Raw genomic sequence first — 23,347 nt, 5'->3', positions numbered from 1 at the left:
AAGTTTCTGGAATCGATATTCGTCCTTAACACGACTCACACGTATCATTGCTTATTTTTTTTCGTTTTTATAATAAATTACGTAAACGAACGCATCATGCCAATGTTTTATCTGTACAAGAAATCCAAGCAGCATCGGTACGAATGATGCAAGCTGTCCAAAGAGAATAATTCCTAGAAGAAGTTCATACACTATCAGTCGACAACCAAATCTCTAAATGTTTAAAAATTGTAAGACTGAGCTCCATAATGGAGGATGGTCTGTTGAGAGTAGGCGGAAGAAGAAAAAACGCCGATATAAACTATGAACGAAAACACCCTATTCTTCTTCCAAAATCCCAACCTGTAACTGATCTCATTGTTCGCAATACTCATATGGAGCTGATGAATTCTGGCCTAAGGAACTGTCATATGTAATGGGCAACCTCCCGAAAGTTAGAGTAACAGCATCCCGTCCATTTGAAAATGCTGGCATTGATTATTGTGGCTAATTTCATTTTAAGAAAAAGCGTTACCGTAATGGAAACAAGGTCAAGGTCTACTTCCTAAATATGTTTAATAGTTGAATTATTTATAATATACTTGTTTTAAATATTAAGAAAATTCTTCTATACTGATCCAGTGTACCTAATTTTGATGCTGACATTTTGTAAAAGAAACTGTTCTGTAACATATGGTTTAGTGTCAGTTAGGTTTGACTAGAAAGCTAGAGCTAGATATAGATGAATAATCATATCAGTATAAGTCAATAGAGTGCGTCATGTGTTAGAAACTTTAAATAAGATTTTCTAAACCCAGAAAAAAACGCGACACTTGTGTTTTAATTTGGTCGGGTAACTGACTGAAATTCCCTTAGTCGGTTTAAACATTGACTGATCTTGCCTTAGTTGTCTGAATCACTGACTCTTCTTGCCTTAGTTCGCAGCATCAATGACTGAACTTGCCTAGCTGAAATGATCGCTGACTGATCTCGCCATAGTCGGTCAGATCACCAACTATTTTCATTTTAGTTACCCGTGTATTTGGCCTGAGCACTAACTGTTACTGCCCATTTTTGATTGTCTGTCTCACAAATTGAATCTGCCTAAGTTGGTTGGCTCAATGCCTGCCCTGGACTTATTCTGTCAGCCTACCAATTATTATTGTCTTAGTTAGACGGATCAATAACTGATCCCGTCTTAGAATGTCGTAAAACTGACTGAGATTACCTTATTTGTTTGTAACACTGACTGATTCTGCTTTATTTGGTTGAATCGCTGAGTGTGCTTGCCTTAGTTAGCAGGTTCGACGACTGAACTTGCCTTATTTAAATTTATCGCCAACTGATCATCGCCGTAGTTGGTTATACTAAAAACTATTTTGGCTTTAGTTGACCCGATAGCTGAGTGAGCTTCTCTTGGTTTGTTGGATCACGATTCCAGAACGTGCAAAAACTTATAAAAAACCTTCAACGTCGCCTAGCAAAAAATGTATTTATGAATTATTTTAAAAATTGAAAAAAAGAAAGGGAAGGGAATGTTAATCATAATAGAAGAAAATTATCAAGTGGAATATTAAATTAATACATAAATACATTATTATACGATTGTTTATATTCTAATTTTATACGTTTAGTGTTTGTAAAATATATCCTGGTTTGCAAAAACACATTTTGAAAAGTTTTTTTTACAATCTTACGCCATAATCGAAGTCTATTTAGGTGGTTTTCTAAGACAACGCTTCATAAGACAGGTCTGGTTATTGAAATTTAATGATATAAAATTATTGAAATTGATATTGAAAATAAGTACTTTAAAGAAGAGTGCCACTTGAATTTATTCTAACAAAATCTGGTTGGCCATAAAGTCTTTGATACTGAGCCTAAAGTCAATAAAAAGTTCTGTAATCGTTTTAAAAGTTTTTTCTTTACGTCGCTAAATCATCTCCTCCTCACTTTATGAAACTGCAATCCCATATTAATTCTAAAGCATTATTTATGTTTCTAGAAAGAAATGGTGGATTTATAAATGAGAGTTGATTCAGGTCTTAGAAAATCCCTGAATATTATCCTAAGGCAGAATTTGCGTAGGGCTGTAATTTTATCGCTCACTATAGTAAAAAAAGTTCCTGAATATGCACAATTCTCATAAACAAAAGAATATTGGACCAGCTGTCAAGAGGATAGGCTTCAAATAAAACAAAATTGATTTCAACCTGTTCCTTTTTATGTATTAATTATTTAAATAAAAATTTGAATAATTATAAAAATCTCTTTAAACAGGAAATACATCGGGTCTAGATCGAGCTGTTATGATATTTTGTATACTAATTACAGACGTAATCACATTATTTATCTAATGAACTTATTTTATTTCAAGGTATACTTCGGTGATTCGTAAAAATTGATCATCAACTCTTAAGACACTACTTCATACATAACATTTACATTTCCTTACATCGAATTGTGGTGTGAATAACTTTGGTTTAAATATTGTCTACATGTACTACACTAAAATTTTTAAAAATTTGCTTTTTGTTGCCTATAGGAGTTTCCTCGATTTCTTTCTGGTTCAATGGGACAATCGCACCGCTGTGCATGTTTATTTTTACGCGTTTTGAAGTGTGGTGAATACGTGCATATATTCCACGTAGAATTGTATTGTTACGCTCAAAAATTGCTAGAATGTCGCCAGTGGATGTTGTTAAAACATTGCGCTCTTCGGCTGGAATTGGCGCAGAGGCCCCATTTCCTACTCTCAATTCAATTGGTTTATCAGTGGGAAAAGTGTATCTGCGAATTTCGAATGCCTGACAAGGATTTTTGTAAGGAATCAGCCTAATACTTGGGCGTTGGTTAGGTTCATATCCCAGTAAATGTGAAGAAGAGTATCTGGCAGGACGAGAACCGTATATTTTAGGAGGAGACCTGGACCTGGCACGAAGGGGTGGCTCAGCAGGAGAAAGAGATCTGGTAAGAGAATGAGGTCTTTTTAGAGCAGAAGACATTCCAGGAGAATCAGAAGTGCCGGAACGAGGAAAATCAGAAAGATGGCCACCATTAGGCAAACACTCGAATCTTCTTGGAGCAGAAGACCCTCCAGGAGAATCAGAAGTGCCGGAACGAAGAAAACCAGGAAAAGGGTTACCATTAGGCAAACTCTCGAATCTTCTTGGAGCAGAAGACACGCCAGGAGAATCAGAAGTGCCGGAACGAAGAAAACCAGGAACAGGGTCACCATTAGGCAAACTCTCGAATCTTCTTGGAGCAGAAGACCCGCCAGGAGAATCAGAAGTGCCGGAACAAAGAAAACCAGGAACAGGGTCACCATTAGGCAAACTCTCGAATCTTCTTGGAGCAGAAGACCTGCCAGGAGAATTAGAAGTGCGGGAACGAGGAAAAAGAGGAACAGGGTCGCCACTAGGCAAGCACTCCAATCTTCTTGGAGTAGAAGACCTGTTAGGAGAATCAGAAGTGCCGGAACGAGGAAAATCAGGAAGAGGATCGCCATTAGGCAAACACTCAAATTGTAAACTTAATTCTGAAACAAGAAACAGAATTTCATTTTTTTCTAAAGTAAGCAATGGCATAGTGATACTGAGAGTGTTCAAACATGTTTATAAAGGGTTTTTATTTTAACTTCGTTCTGAATTAGCAGCATGCGAGCAGGTCTGGCAGAACCATCTGCGCACTTCGACATTTCTACGTGTTCAAATAGGCACGGACGGGGACAGATGGGATTTTTTCAATGCGGATTTTAAACATGAGGCAGAAATCGATACCTAGATTATATGTTGCATCTTAACCTTTTCAACCTCAGCTTCATGAAGCTAGTATTGGAAATCGAGAGACAGTAGTGCTTTACAAAATCTAGCATATAAAATATTTTGACACTTTTGAATATTTAATTCTGATTAACACTCGAAATCCGAAGATACAATCTCCAAAGATACGAGCACTCCGCAGATACGAGCGTCCCGGATGCAAAAGATCAAGCGACATTTTAAACCCTCTGCCCCCGCCCTTTTTAAAAGTCAGGCACGTTCGAGTGCGCGCAGCCTTAAACTCGATGTGCACGTCCGCAGAGTAGGCTTTTGTGTGTTTTCGCGCATTTTACCCGTAATCTAAACATCACAGGAGCGTGAGTCCCTTTCACGCTCGTATTTTTGGAGTTTCTCATTCTCAAACTTCTCGTATATTTGGAGTTTCAGTGTATTTGCATTTAATTAGAAACTGTATTAAGGTTATGTTGTAAGTTTGATAGAAATAGTGGAAGCAGTCAAGTACAGTTGGCAGTTGATTTATGGACACCAAAAAGAGTAGTGGACCTAGGCACGTCAAATGTCTGTTCTGTCCCCAAAATATGCAAAATACGAAAAAATATACATATATTACGAAAAATAAATTAATCTATTAAAGTATAGTCATCTCTTGATGAGTACTTAAGAGATAATTTCGAGATAAATTATATAAAGCTGATATATGTGAAATGTTGCAGTTGTTATTCAACATATTTAGAAATTATTTAAACAATTTCTATTTGTTTAAACCTTTTTTTTTCTCCATGAATCGTAAACAATTATTATTTTCTGGAAATAATTACACATTTGAAGAATGCTGTAAGAAATATATTTTTGAGGAATATTTTGATTTTTTAAACAAATTATTATTGATTGAATAATATAGGGTATATGTGATGATATAAGGGAATACTGAATACTATTCGATATGTTGTATGAGGTTCAAGAAATGCAGACTTTTCTTTAACTTTCCTATCTACAGACACAAGTGAATAATTATTTGTTGTTTAAATAATTGCAAAATATCTATGTAAAAAGCATGACACTTAACATTAGTTACTCTTATCATTAATCGAAGAAAATAATAACTTTTAAGATTTACAGAGGAAAAAATGGTTTAAGAAATTGCTAAATGTCCTTTAGAAAAAAATGTTGCACTCAATATTCTTTAAGTGTGTCATTAATTCCAAAAATAATAACTTTTATCGCTGCAGATGGAAAAGGATTGCCTAAACAAATAAAAATTGCTCAAATAATCACGAAGAATCTTTCAAACATATATTACTCTTAACATTCTTTAATTGTATTTAATGAACATTAATCACATTTTAACATTATATAAATTAACCCAGATGATAATAATTGTTCGCGATTTACAAAGGGAGGATAATTATTTAAATAACTTAAGTCACTTATCAATTAAATATAATCCATGTTGGCAAAAATCCAAAAAATACCGCCTTTGGCATGAATTTGAAACCAAATAAATTGGAGGTGTGTTAAAAAAAACTTCTGCAAAATTTCTACCGATCTTGTATAACTATAGAAACAAAAAAAATAAAAAATAAAATGAACATCCCCCCCCCCCGCACCTCTCTTCCGCATTATTTGTCCAAGATAGCGGGTAGCAGTTTGAAATTTTTTGAACAAATTGTTTGGATTATATGCTTTAAAATGGCTAAGTTTAAAATCAAAGAATTTAAACTTTTGGAAAAACGACCCTGGAGACGAAACAAAGAAATAAAATACAATTCATCAGATATAAAAGTGTAGAATATAATGTAGAGAAATTTCTGTCGTGGACAAAATCGAATGCGAAAAACAAGATATATGATGAGAAAGTTTTCGTTAAAGCTGAAGGAGATTTAACTGAAGAGAATTCACAATAACGAAATTACAGTTCTTTGAAGCTTTTACCTTTAATGCTTTGACCAGAAACTGTGCGTGACGCACAAAGGGTCAACAAAAAACTTCCTTGGACAAACTGATTTTCTGAAGACAATAATTATCCGACTTAAATTTTTTTAAATAAAAGCTAATAAGCTTTCGCATTGAAATGTCATGGCTGATTAGAAAATTGTTGTTTATTTAATAACAAAAATGAAAAGAAATAAGTTTTGAAGCATGTCAGTTTTTGAAAAATGCTTTGATTCAATTAAAAATACCTATAATACTGAAAGTAACTATCAGAAAAAGATGTCCACTAGCAATACAAATGTTGAAAAATTGATTGAATTTGCTATAAAAAAATAAGTGAATGCAAATGGTTTTGTGAGGATTGGCGACGAATCGTCATTTGATTCGCACTTAATCACATATTACTTGAAAATAAAACCTAAGTATGGTATTTGGCCATCAAATAAACTTTAACAATTGTTTAAACTACCTTAATTAACAAATGCACTATTTGGTTATTTCTGGAGGTGTTAACCGGATTTTTTGGCGGAATTAATTGTAAATAACTGGTTCTAAATTTTTAGAAACATTTTCATGACCGTAAATATTTTTTTATCATTTTATGTATTTATTAATAATAACCGCTTTTTCACGAAATTAACAGGTAGTTATTTAGACATCATTTTTTTGCTATGAATCGATAAAATTTCATAATTGTTTAACCAAAATCAATTAACAAATAAATGGTTTGGATATTCTTCAGAATTCAAACTTGTTTTTTTTTAGTAATCGACTGTTAGTAAAAGTGTTCTTCTAGAAACTAACTAATAATATAAACTCTGATAATTTTATTATTACTGTATCCGATAATTTTATCGTAGTAGGTTATTTTTAAAAAAGCCGATCAATTCCGTTATCATAAAAGAAAGTCAAGTAGTAATTAAGTTTCTTTAAAAAATCGTTAATTTTTATCAAGTTATGACAAGGAATTATTCCTAAGAAATTTTGATCATATTCCACAAGAAAAACAATTTTAGTTTACAAATGCATTAGCCGAGAACATTTTTTTTACTACATTGTTAATAAAAATAAAAATATTGGATCGTTATCAAGCAATCGGATAAAGTTAAAAAGTGTGTTATTAACAGTTTATTACACAAAAAGAAAAAGTTTAAATGCTGGAAAATATCCAATTAATGCATTTGTTGATTAGGTTTGGTTAAACAATTATCTAATATTATCAATTCATGGCAAAAAATTACTGCTTACTAACTGGCTCATAATTCCGTAAAAAGGCGGTTTTTTATTTATAAATAGATAAAATGTTAAAAATTTATTTTAACGATTCTTGTTCACCATAATAAATTGTTGACTGCCATCAAAATGTTCTTAAAAATTTAGAAGATAGTTATTTAGAATCGATTGCATAAAAAAACCAAGTTCATACCTCCAAAAATAGCCAAATAGTACATTTCTTAATTAAGGTAGTTTCAACAATTATTAATTAGTTAAAATAAAAAATGATTCATTAACTCTTATTATTTCTACTAGAAAACTCTTTTGGTTCATAAATAATTCAAATTTGGTGCCAATCATTTGACGAATCGCCACCAATGCCCACGAAAACCAATTTTCATTCACTTATTTATTTTTTTTTATGAAATAAACAAAATTTGAAAAATCGGCAATGACAGTTCGATACAAAATTTTATTAGTTCTCATTAAAGACAAAACCTAAAATCGCCTTTTCAGATCTCCATAGATGCCATCAACTTGATTTTATTTCATAAATTCTGACGTAACACATTGATTGAAAGACAGGAGATGTGATATGGTTGAGCTAGTGGTACATATCAATAATGCTGTGACAACAAGACTTTTCATACTACGTCCTTCATCTTCTCATATGTACAGATAACAAAATCTTTTAAGACCCCACACTATATGAATTTAGGCCGCTGATCACTAACATCTGTTTATAACTTTCCTTCCATACTACACCTATTCGAATTGTTTTCCAATTTGTTTTTAAAATTGCCTATTTACAGATAAAAGTCGAATATTTTTAATTGACGGGCTAAAAAGTTAGATAGACTCCTAAGCAGTGAGCAAGAGTTTACTCAGAACCCGCTGTTTCCATGTGTGGTATCTTTGAAAATAATTTCTGGGTGTATTCATTATGGATCAATGCCGCAGGAGTAGATAAACAATCGTAAAAAAAGTCTTTTAATAGGTTACGTTGTTTCGAGAATAACACATTGTTTGCTTGATCCTTATGCTTATTTTTCCAAACTGGGGGTAAATAGTCAGTGGCTAATATGGAAGTTAGGTTAAGTTGTATTTATCCCTATAATCATTTGTTAGCTTTATGTCTGTAGAATATAAATTAATTCAGATGCAATCTTAACAGAAGTTATGTTTTGTTAAAAAGTACAGTCGATATCATGTATAGCTCGTATTTCTTGAGTTTATTAACAAATTCGGTGGTCGAAAGAACTCAATTTATGCAACTATTCTTTGATCTTCCTAAATGCGTAATCTAAAAGGAATGCCTTGCACCCCTGAAGAATATAATAGATAACTTAACATGTGATGGTTTTATCTGGAGTAGGTTATCTTAATTTGCTTTCCGGGGCGTAAGACGTTATTTTCTCATCGTCTCCTTAGGGAGATCAAGGAATTTGACAAAAATATAATTTTTTGGCCCCAATGATTTTTTTAATAAACTGAGTGATCAAGGATATTATGTTCTAAAATCATTAGAAAAACAATCTTAAGATTAAAAAGGTCCTAATTTACTGCGAGAGGTATTCCATATTTTTGTTTTTCATCGGCTATGTGATATCGAATTTTTCTTGCACTCATCAAGTTTCTTGCATCCAATGATTTTTTTAATAACTGGATGACTGTGAGGGTGGTTTTCTGAAGATGTTGGAAGATTATCTTTTTGGTCTAGTGACCAAGCTTAGATCAGCTTAGAAGCTGATCAAATTATTCATTAGGTTGAACAAAGATTGTTTGGAACCAACGAACTAGACTTGTAAGTTAGACATTCGATTTCCTTAGGTGAGATGCTGGTTGTTGGGAGTATCTCATCCTTGAACGTGCACCGTTGGAAGAATACCATTTGTGCCAGGAGCAACTAAATTTGTGTACAGTTGCTCCATGTAAACCTTCGAGCATCCCCGGGGTTTTAATTTACAGGGATGTGCACCCGTATCTTAAAAAATCCAATCTCCAACATACACGTCTATTCTCACAGATGGATCTCTTTAAGTGTATTTCTGAATTTCAGCATGCACAGTTGACAGTGTACCATTTTTACATGTTGAAAGTTTCTCCGTACTACAATAACAGTACCCAACTCCTGCTAAGACTGAATTAGAGCACTTTTTGGTTTTTAAATCAATAAAAATTTCCTATCAACAGGAACATTTATCGAATTTCATTTTTTTATTACATGCATGCCCTGGATTGCGCCTCAATGAACGCAGATTAAATTATTACTTATTTTAGAAAAACGAAAATAAGGATTGAAAGAAAATATATATTGCGATAGAATGCAGATTAAATCGCACAAATCGAGATTTGTATTTAGCTTAAATAAATGCACTTGAAGCTAGAGATATATTAAAGGATTTTATTTACCAATATAATTGAGAATAACAGCCATGGATATGACACGAGCATAAAAAATCTTCATCTTTTCTAATCAGACGGAATACTTATTAATGTAATACTGAAGAATTGATTTAAACTTTTAGGTAAGGAAGATTTTAGTGTTTGTTTATATTTGGTAACATATTTTATGGTCGTTCTCGCATACCTTATCAGTGAGAAGCTTTTGTTTCTCAGGTATTATATTGCATCAGCGCCAGTTTCAATAAAAAATGTAGATATACAATAAATAAGTTTTAAAGTACTATAGGAATCCCTAAACTGTCACACGGTATAATATTATTCCATTTTTTACGTTTTTACATGTCCCCTTTTAAAATTTGAATTTAAAATCATCTAACTTCAAAATTCTTGTATTCAAAATCAAATTGATAAATTTTAAACACTTCAAACTGAACATGAGATAATTTCCACTTAGTCCTATAGAAATTGTTCGAATTAAAACATTTTAATTTAAAGGTTTCCAGTCGAAATATAATAATTTTTTCAAAATTGTACCTTGTTGCAATATTTTAGATTCGCCCGTTTTTATGATAATTTAAGTGTTTAGTATGAAATTAGGTTCTTTGTTACACGATCGTTTTTTAAGTTCGAAGTTTGAAACCCTTAGTACATAAATCGTCCTTTTGGCTTTAAAATTAAACTGAAAATCATCATGGAAACGTGTGCATCAATTAGGTAAGAACTGTCTCCAATGCATTTATCGAAAATAGGTCAGGAAGATTCAATGCGACACTCCGATGATTTTAAAGCGATTCAAAATGTACCAAATGGTATAGAGGCCATTAATGGCAAGCATGTTGGCATTGAAACACCAGCGAAGAGCATTTCAGTATCGTATTAACAGCAGTTTGGGACGCCCAATACAAGTTTACGATGGTTGATGTGCAAGAGCATGAGTCAAACAACGACAAAGGATTATTTTCTCAATTACATTCAAGGAAGGCTGTAACTAAAGGAAATATTCGTTGACCACCTGCCTTAAAATTACAGTACACAAACTTCCTTCAAACCTGCTACTTTGTCGGCGATAAGTCCTTTCCTTTGAATGTGACCTCGAGGAGGCCATTCTCTAGAAAATTATTGAATCCGGTACAATCTGTTTTCAACGACAGGCTATCTAAAGCTCGCCGAACCATTGAAAATTCATTCGGCAAACCGATAAACCCCTGGGTGGTACGTAGAAAGCTTTTTCTTGTGAACTCGTTATTTGTTGACAATGTTATGCTGGTAACATTGTGCCTACAAAACTTTTTAATTACTAAAAACGAAGGTGATAGCACGAATGTGTACTGTACTTCTTCTTTAGTTGATAGAGGAAATAACGAAAGGGCACAAGTTGTTCCTAACGAATAGAGATTAGGGGGATCTATTAGCTTTGGTCGTAACCAGGAATTTTTTCTCAACAACATATCTGGCAATGATGTACTGTTGCTAAATGAATTGGTTGCTTATATCAAAACTATTGGTGCGGTGACCTGGTAAGATGATACAAATAACAGCTGTCGCAAATTCGTTCCAAGAAATTAATTATCACTATTTAACACGAGAATCTGGACATCTAAAACTTTTATCGTAAGGAGCAGCGAAAACACACAAATCGACCTAATTATCCGTCGTTTTATCAGACATTGAAAGACATTATTTCCGGTCTGTTTGGTCATGCTTATCAAGAACTAAGGTCTTTGGCAAAACATTCGATCAGCAGGCGCACTGCTGGTGGCAGCTGCAAAAACCGCTTCTTGCTGTTTTGTGAGGGTCTCTAGCACTTGCACAATGGCAACCTGGACCATGTCCATGCTTCTTTTCCTCACATCCAAAGTTCTTGATACAGATTTTCCACCTTCCTTAATTGAGCTAGAGTCTCTTGTACGCAGCTCACCGGATTCGCTGAAACCGAGAGATTCACTGCTTCAACTTGGATTTATATCCAAGTATGGAACTGAGTCATTCATCGGCGAGAGGAATCAATTCCAAGCTTACTCCCTTCATTCCGAGGATGAGTTTGTCGCCTTACTGCTGAAAATCTAGTACCTTAACGTAATTTTCCCGTCTTGATATTACAGAAAAAATTACATTATTAGCAATGGCAGTAATCGATTGCGAAAACAGTAATTACAAGGACAAAAAGTAGGCATATGGTCATCTCTAGGAGTTTGTCCGCCAATGAACTGACAAAAAAACATGAGCCTGAATCCACGCAAATCTTCTAATGTATGTAGAATTTATCATTTTAATACCGCCTGTGGTGTGCTACGCTGTTGATAAAGTCTGTTCTTTGCAGGAACTTTATTTGCATGTGTGACAGAAAACGTGATCCATTTCCACTTTTTTCTTCTGCAAACTTCTTCGTACAAACTCGTCGATCTCTTATGGACATGCATTTTACCTTTAGTTCTTAGACTGCATTACGCAAAGTAGGAATTAAGTCGTGATTTTTTATTAAAATTATAATCATTTGAATATACAATGCACTAAAATGAAATAATACTCAGCATAAAAATAGTTCAATAAATCATGCCCGAAGAATCGGAAGTGTGAAGTAAGGAATTTAATTTTCCACCCACAAAAGTGAATTGCAAACAAAAACATCAATTCTCGACCAAAAAATTAATTTCTATCCAAGCAGTTGTACATTTTATTTAGAAACAGGAAGTTTTAAGCAAACAAGATAAATTTTTAACTCAACAGTTTAACGCTACAATACCGAGGTACATTGATTTTTTAAGTACCATGATTCTTTTACTATAAAAAAGGAATTTCTAGCAAAGCAGTTGAGCATAGTACTCCGTCCTTGAATTTTGTAAGACAAATATTAGTGGTGACGTAACAAATTTTCACCGAATGGTGCTGTGTTGCATTTCCAAAGCAGACACATTTTCAACTGATACTTCTAGTTCAAACTAGAAGAGTATATATGACTAATTTCTAAACTTTTAAGGTTCTTACCTGACAATCTCTGTGCTACCGTTCGATAGGAATTTATAATTGTTTGAACAAAATGAATCAATTAATTTATTTTATGCCTTTTTCTACAGACAAAACATTGATTTTCATCGTAAAAAACTGGTAATAACTTACTTTGAAACTTATTTTAGATACCTCGATAAGGATCCAATATTTTTATTCTCATTGTTAATTTTATAAACCAATTTTTATTCTCTGATACATTGAATTGCATTGCAGTAAGACTTCCTTAAAAATTCTGTATGCATGTTATCAATTTTTTTAATTATTTTATGATTTCCCAAGAACTTTTAGGCTGTGTTTACATCTCTCAAAAAGCCAGTACTTTATTTTCTGGTGTTCAGAATTAGGCCATGTTGTTCTCAAATTTCTTTTTTTATTAGTATTTTTCGTGGTATCGTGGACATCTTTATCTACGCCAGTTTTACACTCACAGGTTTTAATTCACATCCAACAGCTGATGTGTTTAGTACGCCTTCCATTAGCCTAACCCATAATTGCAAGATTTGTAATACGAACTGAAATACTTCTTTTGATGTAGTGAAACTCTTCTGTAGCGCTGATTTTAGGACTGACAGTGGGCGGAAACTAACTCATTATAGCCCGCTCTGCATTTGTTTGTTCACGCCTAAGTGCTCGCCTTAGTTACAACCTCAGACCCCGCGCGACCCACGCAGCTGCTGCTATACCTCCCAGAGGAGCAGCGTCAATTCTCGGAAGGGCTATAGATGTAGACATACTTTGCCATCAAGAATTGTGCCAATTCGTTCGTGCTCTGCAACATAAACGAAAACATCTATTTAGACTTTGCTTTGTTTTACTCTTTTCATTCGCTGGTCAATATTGCCAAACTAAACTAAAATTTTTCATTTCGCTGGTTTATCATACTCAAATATTATTAAAAAACAAGGTCGAGGATTTTCCAAAATAACTAGAAATAATAGAACTGCTAAACATTCAAAACGAAGAGGAACCAAGTACGTTAAAAAGAAACTTTCATCATATTTGTCATAACCTTCGAACAGCTGCTTATGAGAATTAAAGCTAGACGTGCCATCAGAGCAAGCTTTTGTCTTTTAAGAGATTCTTCATTCTTCTTTTCTTGGGTTTGTCAGAGCATTCGTAGAAGCTGTTTATTTTTTGAATAAGTAAAAAGAAGGCCTCCTTAAATGCTGGAGAAGGGGATCCTAACCAGGTTTTATTTTGCTGAAGAAAAATTTTTTCTCATTTTTTTATTTGCAAAACATAGCTTCCATTTTTTAGAAAAGTTCGGAATGAAATACCGAGTAAGATTAATGCGAATTGTCTCTTAGAAATTGTAAGAATAATTTTGTAAGATAATTATTTCCTTTAGAAAGAAAAAGAAGTAAAGTTGTGGATACAGAACGAATAAGTTGCGAATATGGTTGTAAAGTTAGTGTTAGAGTTTGACGTTTCAATTAATTTAAAATATCCCGAAGACATATGAATTTTTGTGTTCACAAACATACGAACCAACATAAACTTTAAAATCCGCCATAAGCTTTGGGAATAAACAACTGGACGAATTTGTCAGAAGGGAGACTAGAAGAACGAGTCTAGGGATTATAACGGAGAGTCGAGCGTCTAAATATGAGGAGAAATTTTTGGAAAAGCGGAAAAGTAAGCTGGTTAGGGAATGTTGGTAGGAGAAGGAGAAGAGGCTTAGGGGTGAGAAGATGAAGGTGGAAAGGGAAAGGTATTTTAGGACGAATATATTGCCGATGGATGAAGTGGGAAGGATGCACGAGCGAGGAAGGAAGGTATATAAGTTGGTTTAAAAGAATGGCATGGAAAAAGAGAAGGCAGAAGGAGAAGAGAGAATAAGAGAATCAAAGTTTTCCCGGGGACTATGTGTAGAGTATGCCAAGGGAAGGAGCAGAATATTTGTAAGAGAAAGGAGAGCAAGGAAGTCCGGAACATATAGCGAGGATGAGATGCGGTTGCATGGAAGATATAAATAGGTTCTGGCTTTCTAGAGAAAAGAGAATGTTTGAATTATGCGGAAAGGGGATGCAAAAGTTAAGCACTGATTGGAAGAGTGTGAAGAGGTGGAAAGAAGTGGTATAAGCATGGAGGTATTGTTGCATGAAAGGGGGTGACAAAAGGGCACTAGCATGGGTGAAGTGGGTGTTGGGTAAGATCGAGAAGAATAGAAGGAAGGAGAAAGAGGAATGGAGAAGGAAAATTTGTAAATAGGAGATGAAGTAGGTGTAAGAAAATTTTAGATATTGCAAATAGTAGATAAGTATTAGGTGTTAGCCGCGGAGGCAGAGGCTTACAATTCGAGAAATAGCACGAAAATAACTACATGCGTGCGAAGCGAGTAAGGCTAGGCTATAAGAACAAGCGGATTAGATATGAGATGTGGATGGATGTTAATTCTTAAGAGGTAGTTGTAAGAAAATTCTGTAAAAATGGAAGTGAAAGCTAGTCAATTTTTTAAGGCCAGCATGTCGAAAAATAAGCTTTTACTATCCATCTAGAACGTAGTTTCACAAATTTTCTCACTGACAAAATTTAAGAGGCTCATTCTAAAGATAAAGTGTCGAATTTTCACCCCGTATTTAAATAACCATTTCATACTTTTTAACTTTAACTTTAACTTATTTAAAATATGTTCCCTTTTCCGGCTTTTCCTCCCTTTCATTTAACGCCTTTTTTTTCTCTCGTCCGCTCACATTTGCCTTTTTTACCCATCATTATTTGTTACCAGTTCCCTTTTCCAGCATCAACATCGTTTGTCAGACCCAAACTAGTTTCGCTCTTCTGGTCTATGTCCTTCTCTGTCCCATACCTGCCTCTCCCTCTATTTCTTTCTCGATCATTCTCTACATATTTCCACTAGCTTTCACGCTTTCAACGCTGCCAAAATGTAGCTAGAATCTTGTTTACAGATCTTCAACCTTGTTACACCACAATCAAACCGGTTTTCCTCTACTCGTGCACTTTCTCCTTTCTGCCATACAGGTATTTTCTCTTCTCCTCTGACTCCTTTGCATTCACTTTTATTTTTCCCACTCATTCCCGTCTCTTAAACTACATATCTCACATTATTTTTCGTTTAAGATTTTTTCGATTCCAGATGACTAATTTTGAAATGCTATACTAAGTTTGAGTACGTCCCATTTTTCTTTTTACCTAATATTTTGATCAATGGATTCAGTAAGTAATCAAATAAAAATATATAGCCCATTATCTATTAATAAATCTGCTAAAACTTTAATGGGAAATATTCTCAATCTCTTTCATATGAATAAGGCTGTAAGATTTAAACAATGTAGGGATCCCCGTTTACCCGAAGATTATTATTTCAGTTTATATACTTCAGTCTAGATATTTTTAAATTAATAATAAAGATCTTAGAATTAATGAAAAATTGCGAAGGTAGGGTGGCAACGCCCAACAAGTTTGGAGATTTTAAATGGAGGATGTCTTACGACTCACGAGTCCTCACTTTTTTTTACGACGTCAACCAATCATCGGCCGGTACCATTCTTGTCGTGCTACGAGCGATGGCGTGTGAACCAAAAATGTCTGTTGATCTGTAATCAACACTTGAGACAAAGTGCCTCTCTGCACCCTCCTTTGAAATACACATTAGTTCCTTGTACCTTTGGAATTCTAAGTTGTTTGAATAAACGCGAGTTTTTCAAATTTAAAAAAATGTGATTAAAACCTCCATCAATCCTGGCCCATCATCAGTTTCCGTGACCAACTAAGAAAGAAGTAGACCATCGACTGCAGATCATTTGATTGACTTTGACATTTATGCAAAATGATATGCCTTCCCACCTCCCGGAGTCTATTGCGAAAAAGTCCAGAATCAAGGCTCGTCTCGCAGCCGATGCGTTGCTTCAGCTTGCGGAGGCACACGTGGAAGGTCACGTCAGTCGGAATTAAACTCTAGATGATTAAGCCCTTAGAAATTCGTGTCATTAGAATCGCGCGGTGGGAAGGGTCGGAAGCACTTGTCTCTTTTTAAATATTTCAGTTTCATGCAGTGTTCCCAATTCCTACACCCCTTTAAATCGCGTCTGCTTCGCGTCGAAAACCAGACTGATTACCATCCGCGCAACTTTTTCCTAAAACTCTATTTTTAAGGTCGGTAGACACAATTTCTCAAAAACTAATGCACCCTTTTTATTGCAATTTGGCATATTTCTTTCGGATACGATTGAATAGTGATTATAACGGTTTTTTCTTTGATTATAACTTATTTTACAAAGCAATAAGTGTAAATTTTACCAAAATTGTCATTTTTCGTATACAAATCTGCCGAAAGTTAAATTTGATGTTTTTTCAAAGTCCTTTGTTTAAGCACGAGATATACTCACCTGCTAGCAGAAAATATTTTGGTTTTCAGCTTTCATTGAACACTATCTCGAGTCATCTTAATTACCGCAAGGATACGGTTTTCTAAGGGATCTTCAAAAATCAGATCGCAGCCGCTGAATTTTCAAACATTTTAAATAAAAAATTGAAAAAAATATTGTTTAAATTTCGTTATTTTATATACCGAACAGTTTAGGGTGACAAAGCACGATTTGTTAAATTTAACCCCATATGGAAAATAGAATAAAGGAGCACAAAAAAGGTTGAGAATATCCGTTCTTCCATTCTTTCTATTGCCTATTTCTTGGCAAGTTTATATTATACCCGCAAATGTGAAAATCGAAACTCTAAGAACGCACAAAGTCAATTATTAATTTTCTTTTCTTCTTTAAAACTCCGAGTTGCTTGAGTACGAACTTTTAAACATAATTTAATGAAAAAAATCTTACCATGACTGCTACAAGAAAAAAAAAGATGTGAAGAGTCATGGATTAAAAATCAGAAGAAATGTTCGAGAAATATGGTCAGATCGTAAACCATCATAGAAATCTTAGAATATATTTAATGAAATCAATGTGAACTACCAAATTTCGTTGGAAGTGTTTCTTTCAATCTAAATTTAGATAGGGTTCGCTGTGAAAATAAAAAAATTTAATTTTGATATACCGAAACATAAAATTTATTGATGTTGAGTTAAGAATTTCGTTCTGATGAATTTATTTCTCATATTATAGGCATAATAATATGTTTCAAAAACCAAAACACGAGAGTCTGGAATAACTAATATAATAGTTCCAGCGAAATCTTTTTAAATTATCAAGAGTTGCTGCAGACAAAAGAGCTACGTAAAATTCCGGTTGATCAACAGAAAACAGTTCAAAAACGTTTTTGGTATTTGGTGATTATAGTGAAAAAAATATAATGTTCAGTTGAATTACGAAATACAGGGAACCCGTCAACACGTCACCCGAAAAGTTGCCCAGATTGATCAATCAGATCTATCACTTCCCTACTGATGGAGAAAATATTGTAGTTTGCAAAAAAAAATTTCGATTTTCTGCGTTTGTACAAGAAACGTATTGCAACTATTCAGATGAAGATCTTGAACAAGCAGCCTTTAAGAAATTGGGCAGGTGGGCGGCGCGAAAAACATGTGCAATTCACGGAGTATTTACAAGATATGATAAAAGAACATTACGGATCAATTCCACACCGTGATTCACATTATAAGCGAGTATCATCTAATCTGAAGTATTTTGAAAACCCATCTCTGGATCTCACCACTCTTTATGTATTATTCAAAGAATATTACACATGAAAAACAGGTAGTGAAGATTTGACAATCAGTGAAACTGTTTACTGCAATTATTTCAATTACAATATTAGTTTCACTTTTAAATAACCTCGCATTGATGTATGTAACACACGTTTTAGAAGTGAGGCAGAAGAACCAGTGAATGACAAAATTGTAGAACACAAAGAACATGCCAGAATGAACTTGAAATTGAAAAAAAGAACTACTTTCGGATAAAGTAGCTTATTCTGTGAATATAATTTCGCTTAGAATTAACCTTTGCCAAAATTTGGAGTGGGTGATCAATTCTATAGACGCTTAGTGTAGCTTTTTTTATTTATGTCCTGGGAAAAATAAAATTTACAGAGTATTCCATTTTCTCATTCTACTTTCTATTCACTTGCAATGTGAAATGAAATATGTGTTCACTGTTCGTGGCCATTCGTATTTCCAATGCGACAGAAATTTCGGCCTATATTCTCAAAAGAAAAAAGAATGGAACGGATAGAAATACCGGCTGATTATGTGAAAATTATTCACAATGCTTGTTATCATTTATTTGCAATGATCGAGTCGTGTGAGAACCTTTAGCAGAACTTTTAAAAAAGTTTCAAAGGCAGAAAGACAAAGCCGAACAAATTGAAAATCAGTGAAGCTTTTGTTCAACAATTTTTCCCCGATGGAAAAGTTGATGTATATCCTAATTATACATAGGAAAATCTTACTTCTTTCCGTTTCAAACCTAAGATCTATTTCATTTATATTATCTGTTATAGTTTAAGAAAGCAACTGTAAATTTAATATATAGCACTTTCCGCGGGCTCTAAAAAACAACCCAAAATATCCTAAAGAAATATTTTGTCCAGGTACAGGATGGCGGTACTAGGGGGAGGGGCTGGACTTCAATGCGAGAATTGGGTGGAAAGGGGGCCTTTACAGGGAGTCGCAGAGCTTTAGAAAGAAATAGAAGGATAAAATAATAAATAAGGAAGATGCATTCTAAGAAACTGGATGAAGGATATTGGCTATGCGGTGGCGAATGTTATGACAAAAGGGTACGATGAGCAGTTGGGAAAGGTAAGATTTGAGGGGAAGTCGGTTTAAGAAATATGAGAGGATCTGAAAGAGAAATTAAAAGAGTTTGTGCAAGAAAAAGTATTTATGAAGAAGGAGAAGGGAATTGTGAAGCCGTGGTCGGATAGGGAATGTAAAATGATAAATAGAAAAATGGAGAGGAAGTACATGAAGTAAAAAGAAGGGACTGCGAAAAAGGAGAAGTATGTAGAAATGAGGAAGGAGTTTAAAGTGATGTGTAAGAAGAAAGAGCATGATAAGAAAAAGAGCTGAAAGGGGAGTTGAGAAATGTTAAGACAGACGGGGACGTGTGAAAAATAATTATTTTTCACACGTATTTTTCCCTAAGCCTATTAATTATAATTAATAGGCTTAGGGACCGTAGGGTGGGGATACGTGAAAAGATAGTGGGTGACGAATGGAGGGAATTTTTTAAAGATTTATTTTAGGGATAAAATACACGAAAGAGAGATGAGAGGATTATAAAAACGAGGGATTTAATGACGAGGAGATAGAGAAGCAGATAAGAAAGTTGGAAAGGGATAAGGAAACAAGGCTGAACTGGGTAGAGAACGAAGTTATAGATATATTAAATAATTATACTTACCGATATAATTGAGAATAACCGCCAAGGATATAATGAAAGTATAAACAAACTTCATCTTTTTTAATTAAACGAAAAACGTGTGCATTTATTGTTAAATAATCCTATTATAAGTGCAACCAATTAATATTCTTGTGCTTTCTTATATTACGTAAGGCTGTATTCTATAGTCTTTATCTTATGAATTATTCTCAGCTTCAAGCTGGCCGGTCTGAAATGTTTAAATTTCATAAGACTCAACTTCGCGAAAAAAATTTCGCTCATACAAAAATCTCATTATAACTAATCGAAATTTCCTAATGTTTTCACAATTCCTATTATAATTTGTATTGAATAAGTTAAGCAGATACACCGTCTGTGATAGAAATGACCAATCAACCCCCACCCTGACAATTTTCAATTTTCAATTAGAACAATAAATTCTTTCATACTGAGTAGATATTCGCGTTTATTAATTTATATATAGAAAGGAGATATATTTTTTTGATGACCATGAGAATGTATGGTATAGGTCAACAGGTCGCTAACTCAGCGAAGAAAATTATTGGAGCAGACTATCGTCGAGCTAGGTCATTATGTAGCCCTGCGTATTCTTTTTTTCCACCATCTAGACTGGCTTTGAAATAATTTTTAACATCGATCGCCTGAAAAAGGTTTTTTTAAACAGGTCCAAATTTGAGTTAATTTCACATCGTACCAGGATGGAAATGATTTGATCGGCGTGCAACGATGCAAGTTTACAAACTTATATAACTCATTAAATATTTTACATCGTCAGACATATGTGACGTGCGCCGAAGAAAGAAGGCTTACTCTAAAAAAATCGAAATCGAGGTTTTTACACCTTTCGATAGTTTTAATGTTGCTCTTTTTAATAAAACCATTGGGAAAAATTTTGTAGCGTTATTATTGGTTTAGTCATCTGCACGATGTCGTAAATATGTCTTACGATCTGACGAGGTCTGCGATATCGTAAAGACACTTTAACGACATCAACATAGGATGTCGTAAAGTTGTCGTAAAGATGTCGTAACGACGTCGTAAAGATGTCGTAAAGACGTCGCCAAATTTTGTGCCCACTGGGCCGTCCGTGAGCCACATCTTCGACATATATTTTTTCATGGAAATGAAGTGGTAACTGGGGAGGGAAGATTTCGACCGTTTACCCTGAAAATCTCACTTTTCAGAGTAAGCCCCCTTTCTTCGGCGCACGTCACATATACATTTATTAATTTTACATTGGACTGTTCGTTAACACTGTCCCTATTAACTTGCAAGTTTGGAGAGTCAAAAATCGAAAGCTCATAAGAACTAAATAAAAAACAAATTATGAATTTGTTTCAAGCTGTGGTCAGTTTTGGAATTCAGATTTTTAAAGTAGGACACATGGCAGTGTTATAAGAAGTACAAATGTTTAAAAAGGTGTTCGAGCAATTAGTCAAACCCAGGAACCCAGGCCGTTACGTACATTCAAAAAAGTACGCCGAATATTAGTATAACCCTAATTTATCCTTTAAAACTCTGTCAAATTTCCAATTACATAGGACCGCAAAAACATAAGTAAGAGGTCTCTTAAACTATACCGTTAGAAATTTTCGGAAAATTCCAACACACTTAAAATACTGAAGTAACTGAAATTTACGAAATTAGGTTGCTGAAAATGAAACTTCGTAACTTTTATAGAAAATTTACTAAATTTTTTTTCAACTTCAGAAGCATTTTCTGAAAATTACATATGTTTTCCTAAAATTCCTATATGGTAACTGAAATATGATTCATCGTGACGTAAAGAAATGCGCAGTTGCATGCGCACTCCTCGCTTCTTGATCGCGTGCGGCTAGTAGACGAAGCATGAAGGTTCCGTAATGGTGGTAATCGGCGTGTTGGAAATACTTTGTTTTGATTTTTTACGTAAGCGGAGCATTTTATTCTTGTATAAAATATAATATTCTTGTTAGTGATTTGTTTGCCTTGTATTTAAATTTATTTTTTTGCAGTGGCTTTCTTCACAATATTACCTTTTGACTTATAAATTTTATTATTTGTTTGAAAATTCATCAATTTTGTCGAAAAGACATCCTTTCTGGTAAAAAATTGAATTTTTGTGTTAAAAATTCAACTAGTTTCATAGAAAATTAACTTATTCTTTAAATCTCACATTTCAATGCTAAAAAGTCAAACAAATATTTTTTGGTTGAAAATTCAACTATTCTCATAAACAATTTTTTTCTCATTTAAAACTCATGTTTTTATACCGAAAAGAGAAACTGAAATATTTTTTGCATGAAAATTTTTTTCAAAAACTTGCCCTTTTTTATTAAAATTTCAACTGTATACTTGATAGTTAATCTTTTCTCTGTTTGAGGATATAACTATTTTTGTTGAAAATTTTGGTTAAACCACTTTTTTAAGAAATCATTTTTGTAGGCAGTATTCCTATTTTAGTTGGAAATTAATTTCTTTGGCTGAAGGTTCAGCTATTTTGCTATAAGGTAATTTTTTTGCTGAAAATTCAAATTTTCTGGTTGAAAATTAAATCTTTTGCTTAAAGATTACACACGAATTATATTTATACTAAATGAAATAACATTTTGTATAAATTTTGTAAGTAAAGTTCTCTGAACATGTAATGTATATGGACATTATTGTTTTGTTCATTAATTTTAATATAAATTTGTAGTATATAGTTGTCTTAAAAATAAAAATTTAAGTAAGATTATATACGAACAAAGTTTATATGTAAATAACTATGTTATATAATACATTCAATATATTAAATGTCAAAAGAAATTTTGTGATACATGTGACTGGAGTTTCATGCGGTTACCGTTTGTAAAATTTCTGTTACAGTTTCGGAAAAATTAGAAACGGTGTCTGCATAAAGCTTTAATGACGCGTTTTTGAAAATTCCTACAGAAATTTCCAATAGTCTATACCAAGTGGATTATATGTTTTTTGGGTCGCTGAAACCGAAACTGCGACTTGTTTTGCCCCATCACGTAGGCGTTCTTTTCTAACCTCAAACAACATCTTAAAACTATAAAACCTAACAATATCAACCCTTAAGTCATATAACCCTATACTCTCATACAACAATACCAATGAGACTGATAACCTATAGCGCTAAAAGCCATAACCTAAAAAACTAATAAAAACTCATAAATCTCCAATTTCAATAAACTAAAAAACCAAAATGCAGAAAAAAACAATAAAACTTACACGCATATTTCAAACCTTAACCTCGAAGAGTTTTACCTTTATAATTTCATACGCCCACAACTTCGTAACCTCAGAAGCCGTAAGGTCCACAACCCCGAAGTGTATCCTAACAAAATTGCATGTCCCAAAAAAACCTGGAATTACGAGGGTAGTTCAATAAGTCCTTAGAATGAAGTATACAAACAATTTTTTTGGGGTAAATTTTTTTTTATTTTTCAACATAATCTCCTTGGAGCTCTATACACTTGGTCAATTGCTTTTCAAGTTTTTTTAATCCTTTAGAAAAGTGCGTTTTCGAAAGTTCCTCAAAATAAGCACTTACAGAGGCAATGACGTCTTCGTTGTCTGGAATTCTGTGTCCACCGAGCCATTTTTTCAAGTTTAGAAATAAGAAAAAGTCACTGGGGGCTAAATCTGGTGAATACGGTGGTTGTTCGACCAATTCGAATTTTAGTTCTTCAATTTTAGCCATTGAAACGAAGCATG

At 33.7% G+C, this 23,347-nt stretch overlaps 1 protein-coding gene across 1 annotated transcript; it reads left to right on the top strand.

Annotated features, from left to right (window-relative positions):
- Window positions 1-248: 248 nt before the first annotated feature.
- Window positions 249-10,194, top strand: LOC117180453. The gene is made up of 3 exons (XM_033372952.1): window positions 249-412; window positions 2,973-3,490; window positions 10,064-10,194. Exons 1-3 carry the CDS (start codon window positions 249-251, stop codon window positions 10,192-10,194), a joined length of 813 nt encoding a protein of 270 aa, XP_033228843.1.
- The last annotated feature ends 13,153 nt before the right edge of the window (window positions 10,195-23,347 follow it).

The sequence above is a fragment of the Belonocnema kinseyi genome, chromosome 1, assembly GCF_010883055.1.
Source record: "Belonocnema kinseyi isolate 2016_QV_RU_SX_M_011 chromosome 1, B_treatae_v1, whole genome shotgun sequence".
NCBI classification, from domain to species: Eukaryota; Metazoa; Arthropoda; class Insecta; order Hymenoptera; family Cynipidae; genus Belonocnema; species Belonocnema kinseyi.
Note: the sequence above shows the minus strand (reverse complement) of the source record. Positions and strands in the feature narration are given on the sequence as shown.